The 17,042-nt window shown below is 40.9% G+C and overlaps 1 protein-coding gene across 4 annotated transcripts in view; it reads left to right on the top strand.

Moving 5' to 3' along the window:
* Positions 1–777: 777 nt before the first annotated feature.
* Positions 778–17,042, top strand: part of gramd1bb (GRAM domain containing 1Bb) — a 76,001-nt gene continuing 59,736 nt past the window's right edge. For 2 of the 4 annotated variants that reach the window (XM_044353466.1, XM_044353465.1), the window contains exons 1-3: positions 779–2,018; positions 9,207–9,296; positions 12,278–12,304. In XM_044353466.1, coding sequence (XP_044209401.1) covers positions 1,606–2,018; positions 9,207–9,296; positions 12,278–12,304 — 530 coding nt within the window. In that variant the 5' untranslated portion in view covers positions 779–1,605. Of the gene's footprint in view, positions 2,019–9,206; positions 9,297–12,277; positions 12,305–17,042 lie in introns of all 4 variants that reach the window. The other 2 variants (XM_044353463.1, XM_044353467.1) reach the window with 2 other exon arrangements.

Below are 17,042 nucleotides of genomic sequence, written 5' to 3'. Positions count from 1 at the left end.
GACAGCCCTAGCAAACATGGCTCTCTTGTATTTCAGTAGGCACGCACTAACAATTCCCTCTTCTATTTGTTTCTCACCTCATAGATGCCCAGCTGAGAAAGCCATATGTGCAGAACAATTATTCTAGTGATGCTAATAGCGTAGGCTATGAGAAAAACAGATGGTTGTGTTTACTGTTGACTTTGTGTTGCACCATTTTGATCTGGATCTCCCACTCAACACTGACTGCTTGCTATGTGACGGTTGACACCCCCCACCCCTCTCCAAATGCCCCATTTTCCCGTTTTACTTTATTTTTCTGCTGTTTTCTTGATAGTTGCACCTACAAAATGGACAGGTGTTGTCTTGGCATTTTTGTGGGTGCCCTTTAACCCATAAAGCAGTTAGCCACCACTCAGACATTGAGGTTGTCTATTTTCTCTGATTTGTTTGTGGATATTGACGGAGGGTTTAAAGATCTGTGTGATACGCTGAAATGCGTTTTTAGGGAAGAAAAGTGTTAGGGATTGATAAATTTGGGCTGGTGCATGGTGGTGGATATGGACAGTGTGTGTTCAGTAGATCAGATTGTGACCATGTGTGAGTGCGCTTGTGTTTGTTTGTGCATCCCATCCTAAGTGCTGTCTGTTTCTTGTGATTGGTTTTCATAGTGTTCGCCTGTGTATGTGTGCGTGTTGTTTACCTGCCTTTTTGATTATATGTGTGTGTGTGTGTGTAGTGTGGCTGCTTAACTTGGTCATCATCAGCCTCAGCCTTGCCTGTACCTTGCAGTCCTATCACCTCCCTCTAACCTGTAGGCAGTAACCGCATGGAGACGACGCACTGGGGCACAAGACGGACCTCAACCTCCAGCATGGGCACAAACGCCGCCATTAGTGTCTTCTTCAGCTGCAGCAACATCAAAATGAGCACGAAGTAACAACAAACGACCTCCCAGCCTTTACAGAACATCAGCATCATTATTCAAGGGCTGATAGTAGGTGCCTTCCTCTTTAGCACTGGCAACAGCAGCTAAGGTAACAGCTTGGGCAGCTTGGACAGTAGCGTAGCCGGCATGTAAATGAGTGTGTGTGTAACTTGGTCTGTAAGTCCCCGGGGAGGACCAGCAAAGGAGTTGTGTTACACTCACTGACAGGCCTTATACATGTTTCATCTGCTGCTCTCAGAACAGAAGTCCCCTTTGTTATCTAATCCAGCCCTCTCCTCCCCAGCCTGAGAGACTGAGTTTACTGCCACAAGACTGCTCTTCAGTCTGTCAGCCAGCAACTGAACTGATACATATCAACCAACAGCTGAGGAGCAGCAGAAGACCTTAGTCAGACCCAAGATATCTGCTATCAGGACGTCTCAGCCATTCTTTCAAACCATTGGCTGGCACGTGAAGAGGGCTTTAAAATAAATAACTGAGGGGGCTGTGTTTTGCCCACCAGAGATTGTCGTGGATCTAAATTGTGCCTCATCTGTTCAGCACTAAAGCTCAACTACTCAGTTTTTCAGTAGTTCATAGTCCTCCAAGCTGCAGAACTGCAAATTCGGCAGTTCTTGGATCTAAAAAAAGTAGTGCTTTAGTGGCTGTATTTGCATTTTAGAGGACTAGTCAGGACCATGAGTGACACTCTTAGACCCCCTTCGCTCCAGGTGAGCGTCCCAAGCGATGCTCCGGTATATTCGGATGGAGGAAACATTGTCGTGTCAGACGGATCCATGCGATCCAGCTCCTCAACCCCTACACTCCGCCGCAAGCGCTTCAAGATGCGCCGCATGAGAAACGTGCCCAGTGAGAGGGAGGCAACCGAAAGGGGGCGATTTACCGGCAGTCACCTTACAGTCCGATCCCGCTCCGGCTCCAAGGAATACCTTCAGCTGCCTTCCATTGAGATCACACCATCCAGCGATGAAGACGCCCCTTCTTCCTGGTCTAACTGCTCCACGCCCAGCGCCTCTCCACGACGCAAGCGTTTCCTGTTGAGGAAGTGGCTGAAGGTCCGAGAGAAGAAGGAGCAAGGCAGTGAGAGCAGGTTGGTATGGGCCTTCCCTACTCACCTCTCCCCATTCCTCTCTCCTCCCCACATCCTCCTTACTCCATGCTGCTTCAAAGCTCTTGCTACTGCACTAATGTGTTGTATCACTAACTCACACAGAGTTAAGTTGTTGCCATGTCAACTCAGGTATTTTAGGAGATGAACAGTTTGATTTCTGTCTAGCTTAAGGCTTCTTTTCACCTTTCAGAGTGTGATGCTGGTTAAACAGCAAGCAGCTCAATGACTACACGCAATTTAATACAATAGGTAGTTACAGTGATGTTTTTTCAGCTGCTTCTCTTCTCGCAATCTTGTGTTCACCACGAAGCACAAAACAACTTCTTCACTTTGTAAAAGCCTGCCTTTAACAATTGAGGCCTGTTATTGTGTTTTTGGTGTAGAGTCATGCACGTGGATGTGATGCACTCCCCTGCAGTATTTTCTGGCCTATGGTGTGGTAGCATGTTTAGGTCATTTGGAAGGGCGACCAGATTTACTTGAGTGAAGTACAGGAAGACATCCTGTTTCCATAAGACCCTAAATGACACATGACACAAGTTTTAAGAAAGCAGAATGTAGATGTTTCTATCAAAAGATAATCAATTTATAATCAAATGTAGGCTTGAATCTTGTGTTTTTTGATTGTTGGGGGCTGCAACACAATGCGCATTTAACCCCTACAGGCATTGTAACAGGCACAGCTAAGGTTTAGATTATAACCTCACTGAAGTAGAGTATTGTTGACACACTTGAGCTGCTGACTAAAACAATACGTCATAGCAAAAACTGTTTCACATATTAACGAGAATGCCCTTTAAGAGCCGACCTCTGCCCAGGCGTCCAAAAATTAACAGGTTGCTTCAGTGTGCATTTAAAACAAAAGGCTCAGGAGATACAGGAGGGCCATTTGAAACTTAGGAGGTTGCCCTGACAGTATTACTAGAGGAAAGCTCATGGGATTTACAAAATCAATATGTTTCCTTCTCCTGGATGCCTGGTTGTGAGATATACTTTCATCTGAGATACAGTATGTGATGGTGACACTAGAGGAAAGGTCACAGAGTCAATGAAGTAAATAGGTGTTTTTTTTAACCTTATAAGTTCAGTGACCGACTTTATTGAAACACCGGAAGCCAAATGAGCATTTACAGACTGAGGAGTAGTAGTTAATGATAGTGCTAGACAAAAGGAATTTAGAAAAAATAGCCAATATTTCTGTGGACTGTAATTAGAATCATGGAAAAACATAATGTAAGCACAAACAGAAGTCTTTGCATTTGGATATGAGGCCTTCAGATCTTCAGAAACAACATGAAATAACTTGGCCATGTTTTATAACTGAAATTATTTGACGTTCTGAAGCTTCTTAGCAAGCCAAAGAAGTCATTTATAGAGGATATGTGCAGACCACAAAGTCAAAACAGAATTGCAACCATGATAAGAAAATACTAAGCTGGCCGGAACAAGTGTTTTTCTTTTTTTTCCTGTGACACTGCACTCTAATGAGTTCTGGGAAATGTTATCAGATGTGGCCCACATTTATCATTTTTGGAATCACAATCTATGACAAGTTCAGTTATTTCAGATGATTGAATGTCTAGTAGTTATTTCTCACAGTGTTTTGTCCTCTGTCTTTGCTGTATCCTATGAGGCCAGTTATCACTGGGAACAGATGGCAGACAGGAACAGGTTCATTACTCACTCCGTCCATGTGTTGTCTTTCTCTGAGTTGAAGACACCATCTCTCCTGACACATGAACGCATAACCCCGACAGCATCCTTGAGTGTGAAATACTGTCATTATATCCTATAGCCTGGCTCCCCCTCAGGGTGTAATGTGGACTCTGACTTGTTCTTCAGCTTAATACTGTACTGTGGTGTTAAGATCACATGGTTCCTCCTCAATCTGCTCCTTGTTACTAGCTGCATGTCATATATAAAAAAAATCTACAGGCTTAAGGCTTTGTGTGAGTGACATAAATAATCCAGATCTTAATGTTTAGCTTCACTTACTTATTGATGAAGCAGAACAAACGGGTTCTGTCATGTGAAGTTGCAAGGACACAATGTGCTGCTGCACACTGATGAAGATAGATGTTTTCGATTATGTCAGGATTTCTGCCCACATCTGTTTATTGTTGCTGTCTTCTGGATAGTTATTGCTTTTCATTGTCTATTTTGCATTTTTTGACAACCTGACAGTCAATCGAAGGCTGTTCCCCTGTAGGGCACAATAAACATATGTGAACATATGCAGGTATACAGGATCACGCCTACTGATGATGTTATACAGACTGTACAATGAAGCTGCTGCTGTTCTACCATGAGCTTGAATAATGCATAATCCGCAAATTTGTAAAATTTGTAAAGGCACTATATGTAATTTCTGCTGCTAGGGGTCTCTCAATCAAAACGGTAACAAAAGACGTTTGATAATGTTGTGAAGTAGCATGGGATCATGGGAGTTGTTGTCTTCATTCTTAAACAACCAACTTCTCCCAGTTATGATTCCTTCAGTGTTCATCGTTCAGGAAGTTTTTACTGGGAGCCGAATTATCCGCAGAGGTCTCCTCCTCTCCAAAACAAACAGACCCAGTGATTAAAACCAGTAAAAACAGTGAATAAAGCAGTTTCACATTAAAAATTAGTGTTTCTCTGACGCTGTTCGACGGAAAGAGGACGTCCAGGCTGTGAGCCACAATGTAGATGCATGCACACAAGATGATTATCATCTTGTGCGTGTATACTCTTTGGTAGAGGAGTATGACACCATTGGCAGGCGATCAAATGAAACAGATCGTTACCTTGATTGAAATGACAGATTTCTTTGGGTTTGAAAATTGTTGGAAACATTTGGGAGGGATAATGTAAGTACACAACTCAACAAAAAATATTACACAAGTCTAATCGTTTTTAGACATTTTAATGCAGCATAGTTACATATTATAGCTTTAAGGTGAAAATGCAGAGTAAGGGTCTCTGGCACAACTTCACCTACTTCCAAGGTGCACAGAAAAGAGGAAGAAGTCTAGAGAGATGAGAACTCCAGCAACACTTGTAGTATGAAGAACAACTTTATTAGTTGACCGACAGGTTTCGGCGTCAAGCTGAAAGGCCACATGCCGAAACGCGTTGGTCAACTAATAAAGTTGTTCTTCATACTACAAGTGTTGCTGGAGTTCTCATCTCGCTAGCTTTAAGGTGAAAAAACATTGAATTATTAGATTGTGTTTTGAATTTAAGGTTTGAATTGGTGAAGTCTAGTAACTACATTTGTCTAATGAATGTAGCAGAGCACAAACTGCAGTGTTTCCCTTTGAAATGTACTGGAGGAAAAGAAGACAGCCTCAAATAGAAACACTCACATACTAGTGAAGTGCAGTACTTGAGTAAATGAATCTGTTTTGTCCCACTTCTCCCTGTGGGATTTTGGGCCTTAACCATTCACTATTAAACCACATTTTTAAATATTAACTCTGTGTATGACATACTTCCTGTTTATTTGTATCAGTTCAGGCCTGATATAGATATGATGGCTAATGCAATTAGAAAACCAAATCAAAGTTTCAACCATATGACTGAGTCTTAAACTTCACTTTGTTCTGACAATGTTTGTCTATTTGTTTATTGTTTATTGCACTCCTTTAAGCACGAAACGGGACCTTTACCTCCAGCAGTGGTGACACTCATGGCTGCCCTGCACTTTGCCCCTCTGAATTAGCTAACTAAGAAAAGTTATGTGGCTTTGGTTAACAGTCCCAATAAAATAAGCAATGAGCTCTTATGTTCTATGAACTTGGCTAAAGTAGAGTTAAGTAGCAAAGATAACAATTATTGGAATTAAACTACAGCAAGTTTGTCACTGTATGACTGTGACCGTGACACCACAACAAATTATTGTTAGTTGACGCGGTGTACCCACAGGTGCTTATAGAGGGAATGTGGTTGAAACTTGCAGAAGTTGCCCAGTTAATATACAAACACAGTAGAGTATTTATACTTGCGGTCTGTTTATGAGGGCCTAGTGCAGTGAGAACTATGCTAACATGGACCTCTGCTCATGGACACGGATGAAAACACAGTAAGTATTCAAATACATTTTCATTAAGATAAAGCTGAAAGGTTAAAAGTGTAGTGCGGTGCATCAGTACGGCTGTGTGGTCTTATAGACACAGAAGAAAAATTGTTAAAACTGAATTGATGTGAAGCAGTGTTGACTTGTTCTGAAATTGTATGAAATACTTACAATACAGCTTCAGCTTTGCTTCATGCTGATGGAACATGATGCAATTTTCTACTCAGATTGGTTTAAATCCATAAAGCGTTTATGATGACAGGGATAAAATCATGTGAATGTTTCAGTATTTTTGATTTTAATCTTCTCTGACCTCAAAGTGGAGTCTGATCTCTGGTCAGTGAGTCACTCTTTGTAGAGCTCTTGTGTTCATAGTTATCACTGTGGTTGGTTAATTAGTCACATTTGTCACGCTGGCATTTTAATCTTGTCATTCTAGCCTTCTTTCTGTCTTTCTGTCCGTGGTGTATAGCACGTGTGTGTGCATGCGTGCACATGCGCGCGTGTAAGATGGCACGTCTGGGAACAGTAGAAGCTTGCAGACACAGTGGAATCTGCTGTTCTGCAGCCTGATAAGAGCAGGGCTATTTTGAGGAAGTGGTGCAATATCTTTCACCAGGCTTCACTGCTTCCACCTCAGCCAAGCATTTTAAATGTTTCAGACACACAACCTCTCAAAAAGCAACATAGGAAAGCAAGAAATTGATTGTGTTACTGATAACTGCCTGAAGTCATTTCAGCGAAGTCTGTCAGTTCCTCAAACAGACAGAGAAAGATGTGTATCGAAATAATTTGTTTTTAAGCATCTCTGCAATGCTCAACATTGACACAGTATAGTATTAGATCAGAGTGGATGAAAAGGCACCATCTACCACGTTAAAAGTTATCATCAGGAAGTTTTATTCTGCTAAAGGTAACAGTTACCAGGTTTGTCTTTATTTATTGCAATGCCAACTAAATGCAGTAAATACTTAAAGCTTACTTTAATTATATAATAAGATAAATGTTTGAAGACCATGTGGCTATGATAATAAAAATAGATCCATATTTGGTCTATTGACGATCTGCTTATTTCACCATCTGCTCTGTACAATATAATAGATGGTTGTCAGTGCAACACAGTCTTAAAATCAGCAGCACTGCATTTTGTTACGCCTCCTTGCTATCATGTTCAAAGTGCATATTACATCAATTGTGTATGAGTGATGAATGATTTAGTGAGGGCCCATGCCATGTAAACTTTCTGTTCTCATGATTTCAAATAAGCATGCACTAAAGGACAGGGGTACAAGTGTAAACACTTGCATAAACCTGAAAAAAACACATCTGCCTGTATGGCGCATATGTTTTCCCTCTGAGAGAACAGCTTGCAGACACTGTACCTGCTGCATAGGAGGCATAAGCTCAGATGTGAGGCAGTGGAGCTGAGGTGATATTCTTTATATATATCTTTCGAGTGTCAAATAGAACAACAGCTTCCTCCTTCAAAATGTAATTAACCCAACGATTACCAAGGGCAATAATAATATTCAATGTTGATTCTATTAAGAGTGGTGTTATGACACAAAGTTAGCAAATCAGTTTCATATGTATCAATCCCATCTGCTCAAATGTACAAATGGCACTCTGAGATCCATTTGAATTCTAACCTTTAGAGTCAATGATGAAAACATGTTTCAACCTTAATGCAGTTACTGTATATTTCACTGTAGTTACAATATATGATTTTTTTTTAAAGCTGATTATTACCTGGAGACACCCTGCCAACTCTTGATCTCAACATGTCAGTGAATCTAATATTCACATTCACAATTATATTTTCTTTGAAAGACTGAAAAACTCAGTTGTGGAGTAGGTAGTAAGGTTTGTTTCAGATGTTCTTCAGGCTATCTATACTCCAAATAAATAAAGATATATCAGTACTGAGTATTTCACTTTTAAGGAAAATAAGATTTTAAGACTTAATAAAAGGTTATATGACTGGGCGCTGTATATAGACTACAGTATAACTGAAATGAATACAGTATACCAAACTACAGAGATAACTATTAAAATTTAAAAACTATTTTCAGAGTGTATCTACAGTACAGTGCACCAAATGATTCTCAACCTCCCAAAATCTGCATTTTTATACGTTGCAGTGTCCCCTCAGGCCCGGTGCAGAGAATTGATGCTGTTGGAATTGGATTATAGCGTCCTGCAGAGTTAGAGTGTGAATTAATGAAGACCTTTCCCAACAGACTGGCTTTATTCTTAAATGTCAAAGTGTGTGGACAGGGATGACAGCAGAATCTTAAAATAGGGAAATCATCCCTTGTGAAAAAAGTGACGGGCAAGCCTCTGTGATATCATTCATATGTGCTAAAACTTCAACTCTGCTTAATAACAACGAACAAGGAAAATAACGAGATAAGAAATAAAGTTGAACTTGCATTATTTATTGAATAGTAGTGGGAGTCAATGATCACTTCAAATTATTTCTTGGTGTGAACAAACCTCAGTTTTGTTTTCTTTTTTTGTTTAATTATTCTCAATTCATACTTTCATTTATAAATCTGCAACCCTCTCACTGTATTATCAGAAGCTCTATCTTTGGCACAGCCTGTGTCATATAGCCCCCTCTAGTGTTATTACTGGATATGTGCATGTCCAGGACTTACACAACTACTTGCAAAACGGAACAAGTTGTCGTGTGCATGTTGACAGTTGCTATATATATTTGACACTTAATTTGCACTGTTGTGGACAGCTGATGGTAGGTCTAACAGCAACAGATCGATGGCAGTGTGACAGAAACTGTGACATTTTTGCCCTACAGGGCCCAAGATGATGTAGTACAAAACAGTTGGAAATGAGTTATGTGTAAAAATAAGCTGTCGAGTTTATATAATATGGTCTATTTACTGTATGCTATGCTTTATTTTTCATGTTTTTCACTTACTGTAGTGTTTCTTGTTTGCAGGATCAATTAGGAAAGACCCTGGTTCATGACATTACTCACAATAAGGCTTTTCTTACTGTACATAACATACAGTAACATACAGATTTACTTTTCAGTTTAATGGAAGCGCGCTTTACTGAAACTTACTTCTCTCTTGTTTGCCACGCAGCAGCCAGCAGAGCAGCCAGCAAAGCAGCCAGCAGAGCAGCCATGAAGACGACAACAGCCGCTTCTTGACTCCATTAATCCGAGAGGAGAGGTGAGCATGTATGAATAGCTGTTGGTGTGTGTGTGTGTGTGTGTTGCCACTGTAGTCTGGAGTTCCCAAGTTTTTGCTTACAAACTACTCCAAAATGGGAGTTGTGTTTTGAGCAAAAATGGAAAATGTGTAATCAGAGGGTTAAATCCAGGAAGTGACTGGTCATTCTGCAAACTGAGTGCTGAAAATATACATTGAAACTGACAATTTGTGTGTTTTTTAAATATAATTATAGAGTTATTATAAAGTCAGGTTACATAGAGCGTGTTCTGTGTGTATATCTATCCCACCATGTCACATGTAGACACATGGCAGAAGGACGAATAATCAACAGACAACTCAAAATGTCAATGTATTCCATAACTTCCGGCCACATCTGTCCATTTCTTGCATGCGTTCTCCACCAGAGGGCACTTCCTCTTCATACTGGTGTTCATGGTCAGACAAAGGCATTGCTGTGTTACATCATCTGTTTACTTCTGACTTTTGATGTTGTCACTTTTTTCTTAGCTCTCAACCAGCTACCAAGATTAGCCTCAGAAGAGACTCATTCTGTGCTTGTAAAACATCCACAAAGTTGTAACCGCCACACTTTTTTGTGGCCCTTTTTTTTGTCAATATATAGACCTCCTTTTTTCAAGGTATTTTACAGTTTAAAGTCAAGTAACAGTAGCAATGTGTAACTACTGGTACAGTGATTAGTGTTTCTGCTTCTCATAGCTCAGTTTGAGTTGAGAGGCAGGCAGCAATATTAGCTCTTTATCACCTTGGAGAATGATGCAGTTGTCACGAACACCGGTGACAGGCCCGGACATTAAATTCGTTACGTGTGTGTGTGTGTGTGTGTGTGTACGCCTACTAGCCTTGTCAAATTCTGTTCTGTGAAGGTCAAAAGTGGGAATCAAGAAGCCGGATTTGTGTTTGATTTGCTAATAAGATAGTGCTTGTAAAGCTTTTATACAGCTAATAAGAAACAGATTTAGCCTCTGACACATACATGCTGTGATGTTGAATGAATAAACAAGTGTTGGAAGTATCAGATTCAGATTAGTGCTAACATTTCTAACACATTTATGGACATTTTAGCCTTTATTCTACAGATGCAGAAACAAACAGGAAACACGGTGAGAGAGAGAACGTAACAGGCTGAAATCGAACCGGGGACATTGCTGTTACATGGTATGCGTCCCAACCAGTAGGTCGCTATGACACCCTAGATTACCACCTGCCTTGTTTGATCAAGGACGACCTGTACACCAGAACACAGCCAAATTCTTTAGATAAGGTGCTAACAGACTCTACTGTACTGTCAGTACTTAATTATATAGGTCTGTAGTACTGGCATGGCATATTATTCTTAAACACTCTAGCAGCCAACAGAATTTAAATTTAAAACAACACAAGAAATTACAGGGTAATCTCACATTTTTATGCTTTATTATTAATTGCAAAAGATAGCAAAATGTGTCAAAAAATAGAATATAAAATGGGATTATTCTGGTAGTTAAATAGTTACTGGATACGCAGAAGAAGCTGCTACTGCTGATTTTGTCATCAAACAGATGTTAATAGTAATACCTCATGTATCAAAAAAAAAGAAAGTAGTGAGGTAGAAATTTCTGAACTGGAAAACGTGTAGGAATCCTCTTGAAGCTTCGCAACAACCACCCACTTAGCTGTCTTTGCCTTCAGCTGTGTCTCTGTTCTCTACACCTCCACTCTTTCGCTCTGTCCTGCACTCGTCTCCATGTTTCTCTCTCTGGCTCTCCCTCCTGCATTCTCTTCTCGCTCTGCGTCTCCACCCGTGCGAATCAGGAACAGTAACTGTCAAACCTATGGGATTTCTTGCCGCTCTTGTCTTTGCTGTGCTGGTGAGAGCTAGTGAGGGGCGTCTGCAGCAGCTGCAGGGAGAGCAGCGTTCTGTAGCCGGCTTTAGAGGGCACGGAATGTCATGTCTCCTCTGCAGGTAAAACAGCTGCATTTCTGCACCGCTGCCTCTCCAGAACTCTACTTGTCTCACCGTCTCCATGTCCGTCAGTCTTGTTTTTGCTCTCATGACTCTCACTGCGTCTGTCTGTTTGTGTGTGTGTGCTGCAGTTGGCTCAGTTTGCTGCGTGCAGCTGCATTTTCTGGTGAAGTCACTGCAGGCTGCCGGCTGTTATGTACCACTAGCCGTGATTATTGCTGCTGCCAGTCTATCAGGGCATCCGCGATGGTTCGGTAGAGAAACTGATGAAATGACAACAAGTTTGCTCGTTTGCTGTCATTTTCTCAAATTTACATCTGAGGCTTCTGCTAAGTTCAACTCCTTCACTATAACTGCAGATAGAGTTATGTAATATCACAATGTGACTTTGCTAAGACATGTAACATGACTCATCAGTGAAGATGACGCAGCACATGATTGTGAGTTGTGAATCAGGATTACACACTGTGAGACATGCCATCACAGGGTCACTTTATAGTGTGTTGTATATCTTTATATAACTGCAGTGAAAGTCTGTCCATTAAAGGCATGCACAGTAAATGCTAACACCACAGATACAAGCAGTACATTAGCACTGTATAAAACACTACAGTGTAGTTATAAGCATTTTTAAGTCTTTATTAATGCATTTCTCATCAATTACAATTCTTCCTATGAAGCATTCATAACTGGATAATGAATGTTATGTTATCAAGCAATAACTAGTTATATACCAGTAATGGATAGGAGAAGTTAAAGTTGTCTACTAAGGCTTTGATAAACTCAAAACATTATACTGAATCTGCTGACAACTTCATATAGTATGTTATAATTTGTTATAAACCATTTAACAATTGTCTATATGTTCGTTAAAATTATAAATCTTGGGCTCAAGATAGTGTTCCTCATTACTATTGTTAGTGGTTTTTGAAGTTGCAGTACAGCGAACAAGAATTGAAACTGAAATAGTGGATTCACTACCCTGTGACTGAATTTCCTCTATTCTTCTGTGCAGGTCTGACAGTGCAGCGGACAAAATCAGGTAAGTCTACTTTCTGACTGCTCAACACACTCTTCTTTTATCTACACAAGGGTGCTGGTGGGCTTATGGAGGGTAGAGTGGGGCTGGCCCTGCTGTCACCCCATTTGCCCCGGCCCGCCCACCCCTGCATGTGACACAGATTCATGGCTTTGTCCGCCAACCAAGGTGTCTGAATGCGCTTTACATTTGGAGAGGCCGGCAGTGAATACAGTTGCAAGCCATGGAATGCCATTGTTTGCTTTTATTGGACAAACAACATCAGACACAAACAGGGCTTTGTGAGTTGGACACTATTGTGGAGCTTTTTAGTCTTTTAGCCAGCCGGCCTGTGGCAGGTCAGCACTGTGGACACACACTGCGGGCACAGACACTTGATTCTTAAGGGTGTGAAGGGCTTTGCTGTCACAAGAGGCACTGTGCCAGTCCTGAAGGGAAGGGGTTCAAGGCACAAGCTGAAAAGGTGAGTTAATGACGTTTTTAGTCTAAGGGGCACTGCTTGAGAAATCCTTTAAATAGGAATTGTATGGTCTTCCATGCTTCATATGGTGCAGGAGAACATGAATATGAATTGATTTAGTATTGCAAAAGTCATACTCTGAATGTACAAAACATTTGGCACATCGTTCTGATGCTTAGTTTTGTCTCAAGGGTCTCCTCTGGCTGTCTATGCTGGAATAATGTATCAATAATAATCTGAAAAAATAAAGGAGAATGGCTTTAATAATGGTACCTCAGTATTGATCTCATATTGTGCATTATTCAAGATGAAGTGTAGCTGTGAGAAGCGACAGTCACGGCTCGCTGCGAGGCTGTAACCAGGACAGCTCTTTGCTTTTTGGCGGGTGTGTGTGATGTGCACTATGCGTGCAGTGATTAGTCAGGAGAAGTGGTGTTTGTCTGGCACATTTTCTGAGCTGAGTGGACACTGTTAGTTTGGTGTTTTTGTGTGTGTGCGCGCTCTGGTATGTGTGTGTCTGGTTTGGTATGCTTTGAGTGGTCAGTCATGCGAGTTGGGTGAGCAGCAGGCCTAACCAGGTTTGAACCACTAGGAGTCTCTGTACTCCAACGCACAACCAAGTCATGGTTTACTGAATCCGGTCTGTGTTCTCTGTGTACACAATGATCTGCAGCCCACATGCATTTGTAACAACTTCACTGTAAAGTCTGTTTCTGCTGTTTGTATGTTTTTCTTTGTGATTACTTTATAGCAGTGAATGTAATTTTAGGTTTGGTCTTTTAAGCCATTAGCTGTGCTTATTTCGGAAAATTGAGGGAAATTCAGTTTTTACATTCCGGTTGGCTCTTGTTGCAGTAGCTCTCTGCTGCAGAATGGAAACATAGGATCCAGTTATATACAAAGCCAGAAAAAATATTTTTTCTCTTTGATAGATAGGTGGCTCAGTTGTGCTGCAGAAATTGAGATGATGCTTTTTATTTAATTTAGTATATAATTAATAAAGCATCATCTAGGAATGCTAATGCAGGAATGTATCAATAAATTCCAAATTAGGCTTCCCTTGCACCTCACAGACTTTACTAACTGTGAAAGTCCTTCTTAGTGGTTTATTAAAAAAACTGGAGTCCGATTGTCAAGTGCATCTTCCCAAAGTCCCTCTTGTTACAGGAAAGAGCACACACTACACAGCACGTCATCTGCATTATTTTGCAATAATGCTTAAATTACACATATTACCATGGAGTTAACACTTCCGTTAAAAGCTGGTACGAGTAAGATCAACAGAGTGTAATCAAACTGGGAAAATGTAGTGGTTGGATTGTAAAGGGTTAACTGAGCTAGTATTAGCCACTTATAAAATGCTAATTAAACTGTTTGCTATTTATACTTAACCAGTCTGATCACAAATCAGTCTGGACAAGGAACTGCTTTTTTTAATGAGAGGCTGATGACGAGCTAATACTACATAAAATACTACATAAATGTGAGTCAGCCTCAAATAATTGTGCTGTAATAAAACAAAATAAACTGCGACAATAGTGCAGCCTTTCAGAACATGGAAATAACATTTAAGATCTACTGTGTATATAATAACAGAAACTAAATTCCATATGATAGCTGTTTTCATACTGCAGTATTAATAGTATGATACATCTGGTGGATCTGCATCCAGATAATGTTAAATCATCCGTGTCACACTTCTCTAAGCACATCTCTTGTTTAGTTACTGTATCCTTTGTAACCCCACTGCAGGTATTGTCAAAGTGGTCATGAGTCACACAACTGTAAATAATACATGCAAAAAGCTCTCTGGCTCTGGCCACAGTGGGCAGGATGCAAGTAATGGGAAACTCCTAGTTTGCATTTTTGAAATAAGAGTTGTTGTCTGGGTATCTATAAGACAGGAAGTAAATAAGTGGTTTTGAGTATGTGCCAAAAATCGATCTAGTCTTTATGATGTCACGCACAGTAGTCCTGCTGCTGAGATTTTCCCAGACAGCCCTTGATTGTACTTTCTGTCATCATTCCAATGTCCTCATTGCTCTTCCTCCATCTCGATTGCCGGATTATCGATCATCGTCTGTGGTTTGAGACATTAGCTTCCATTGACGGAAGTCAGCATAATCTGATCTTACTGTTTACTTTGTGCAGGAGCCTCAAAAAAAGCACGGATCCTACATACTATATTGAGTAAATGATACGGACGAGTACCCGTTTCTTGTCCTTGATGACTTTCAAACAAGGAAAGGCACTTATCGATACATCTTTTCCCTCTGTGTTGTTCACATGTCAATACAGTCAAGCATCATTCACCCGAGATCACCCAAGGGGCCAGACCACAGATGTTGAGGTACTAAAGAGTAGTTCAAAAAGTATTCATATCTGGTACAGACTGAAATCTCATCCAAAACCCTGTTGGAATGTTCTTTATAACTGCTAGACTCAAGCATAGTTTATGCAGTAGTGAAAATTTGACAAAATGTGATTTATTAAAGGCCAATATTAGACAACTTTATTCCTTATTATAGCTTTGTTAAATATTTGTATGATTAAAAAACAAGATATAATATATTAATTGGTGAGTTTTAGAGAAGCTTGTGGGCAGATTTTGTTACCTTTTGTACTGAGAAAACATACATAATAAACATAGTTACTAAAATGCCGAACTATCCCTTTAAAAAATGTGCATTCCAGCTCCAATGCCGACAGCCACCTTGTTGGTCTTAATACAGTTTTTTTTTCCTTTAGTTCAGATTATTTCTTGCGAATCTCTTCACATGTCTGTGATGCCCATGGGCAGTCTTCTTTAGTGATTCCTAGAGTTACACACCAGGTCCAGCTCCAGCTGCACGCAAGATCATATCATTACATCCAATGGTTATGATGATGATGATCATGCAAGTGTGTTGTTTTGTAAATCTGGGTCAGGCACTCAGCCAGGGTGGTTATTGTATGTCTGCAAGATGCTATGAATTCCTGACGTAGTTTCAATCCGTTCTCCAGATTCATGTGACTGCATGTGTGTGTGTGTGTGCGTGTGTGTGTGTGTGTGTGTGTGTGTGTGTGTGTGTGCGTGTGTGTGTGTGCGCACAGCCACTGTATCACTGCTCTGGCTCCTCACAGAGATGCCGTGATGCTTTGATCGAGGACGGCGAGCGCGTGCCTGCAGCTTGCAGCGCAGACGGGAAGACAGAGGAGGAGGAGAGACAGAGAAAGTGAAGGAGAGCGACCAGGGGAGGGAGGCTGATAAATCAGGGGAGAGGAGGAAAGGAGATTGAAGGACCACCCTTATCGAGCATAGCCGTTCTCAGGGAGCCTACCAAAGGGACCTTCCCACACACACACCATCGCTAGCCAGCCAATCAGAGCACTCACATCCTTGACCCGTCCTCCCTCGTACAACTGCTCATCCATGGCTCAGCGAAGCAGATGTGAGCTGATGCGGTATGAAGCGAGGCTGTGAACCACCTGGAACTGAAACTCACTGTATTTAAAATACAGGATGTAAAGGTGGCGGTCTGACAAAAGCTGTGAGAAAATACAGTAGGAGCAAGGAACAGAGCAATGGTTTAGATATATCTGTACCGAGATAGTGACATCCGGTCTGTCTGGACATCCTGTGGCTTCTGAAGAGGCATTTTAGATAAACAAGTGTCGTCTGTATCACCTCTGTTTGTAACTTTCATTGTCTGGACCGGTGACGTTATTTTTCCTCCAACTGGTTTTCGGGTGTGCTGTGTAAGAGAGGACAGCGAGGAGCATTTTATGAGGCTGGGTGATGATGACAGCATGCCAGACAAGGGACAATCTGACAACGAAACAGCGGGACAGTGAGTGAAGAGAGGCCATGAGAGCCAGGAGAGAGGCCAGGATGGTGTCTTCCTGTTCACCATGCACAAACATAAGGTCAGGTCTGATTTCTGTTACCTTTCTTTAGCCGTGGTGCATTCTTCCCCCTGCAGTGTGTTGAGTTAGGGGCAAACAGCAGTTTAGCAGATATGCAGACAGAAAAAGGTGCATGACATGAATATGAAACGGGAGTGTATGCCATTCATATCACCATTTATCTTTTATATTTGAAAAAGAAGTGTAGAATAAAAGGATTGTTTCCAAAGATTTAATTATAGGCAAGTACGCAAATATCAAACTATAATTAAATTAATTCTGTTCTAACAAATCCCCTCACATATACTACTATATGTGCTACTACATAGAGCATATTATCCATTATATACTATATAATCCATTCTTCTGGATGTCTAATAATCATCCTATGATTAT

The sequence above is a fragment of the Thunnus albacares genome, chromosome 6 (assembly GCF_914725855.1).
Source record: "Thunnus albacares chromosome 6, fThuAlb1.1, whole genome shotgun sequence".
Taxonomy (NCBI): Eukaryota; Metazoa; Chordata; class Actinopteri; order Scombriformes; family Scombridae; genus Thunnus; species Thunnus albacares.
Note: the sequence above shows the minus strand (reverse complement) of the source record. Positions and strands in the feature narration are given on the sequence as shown.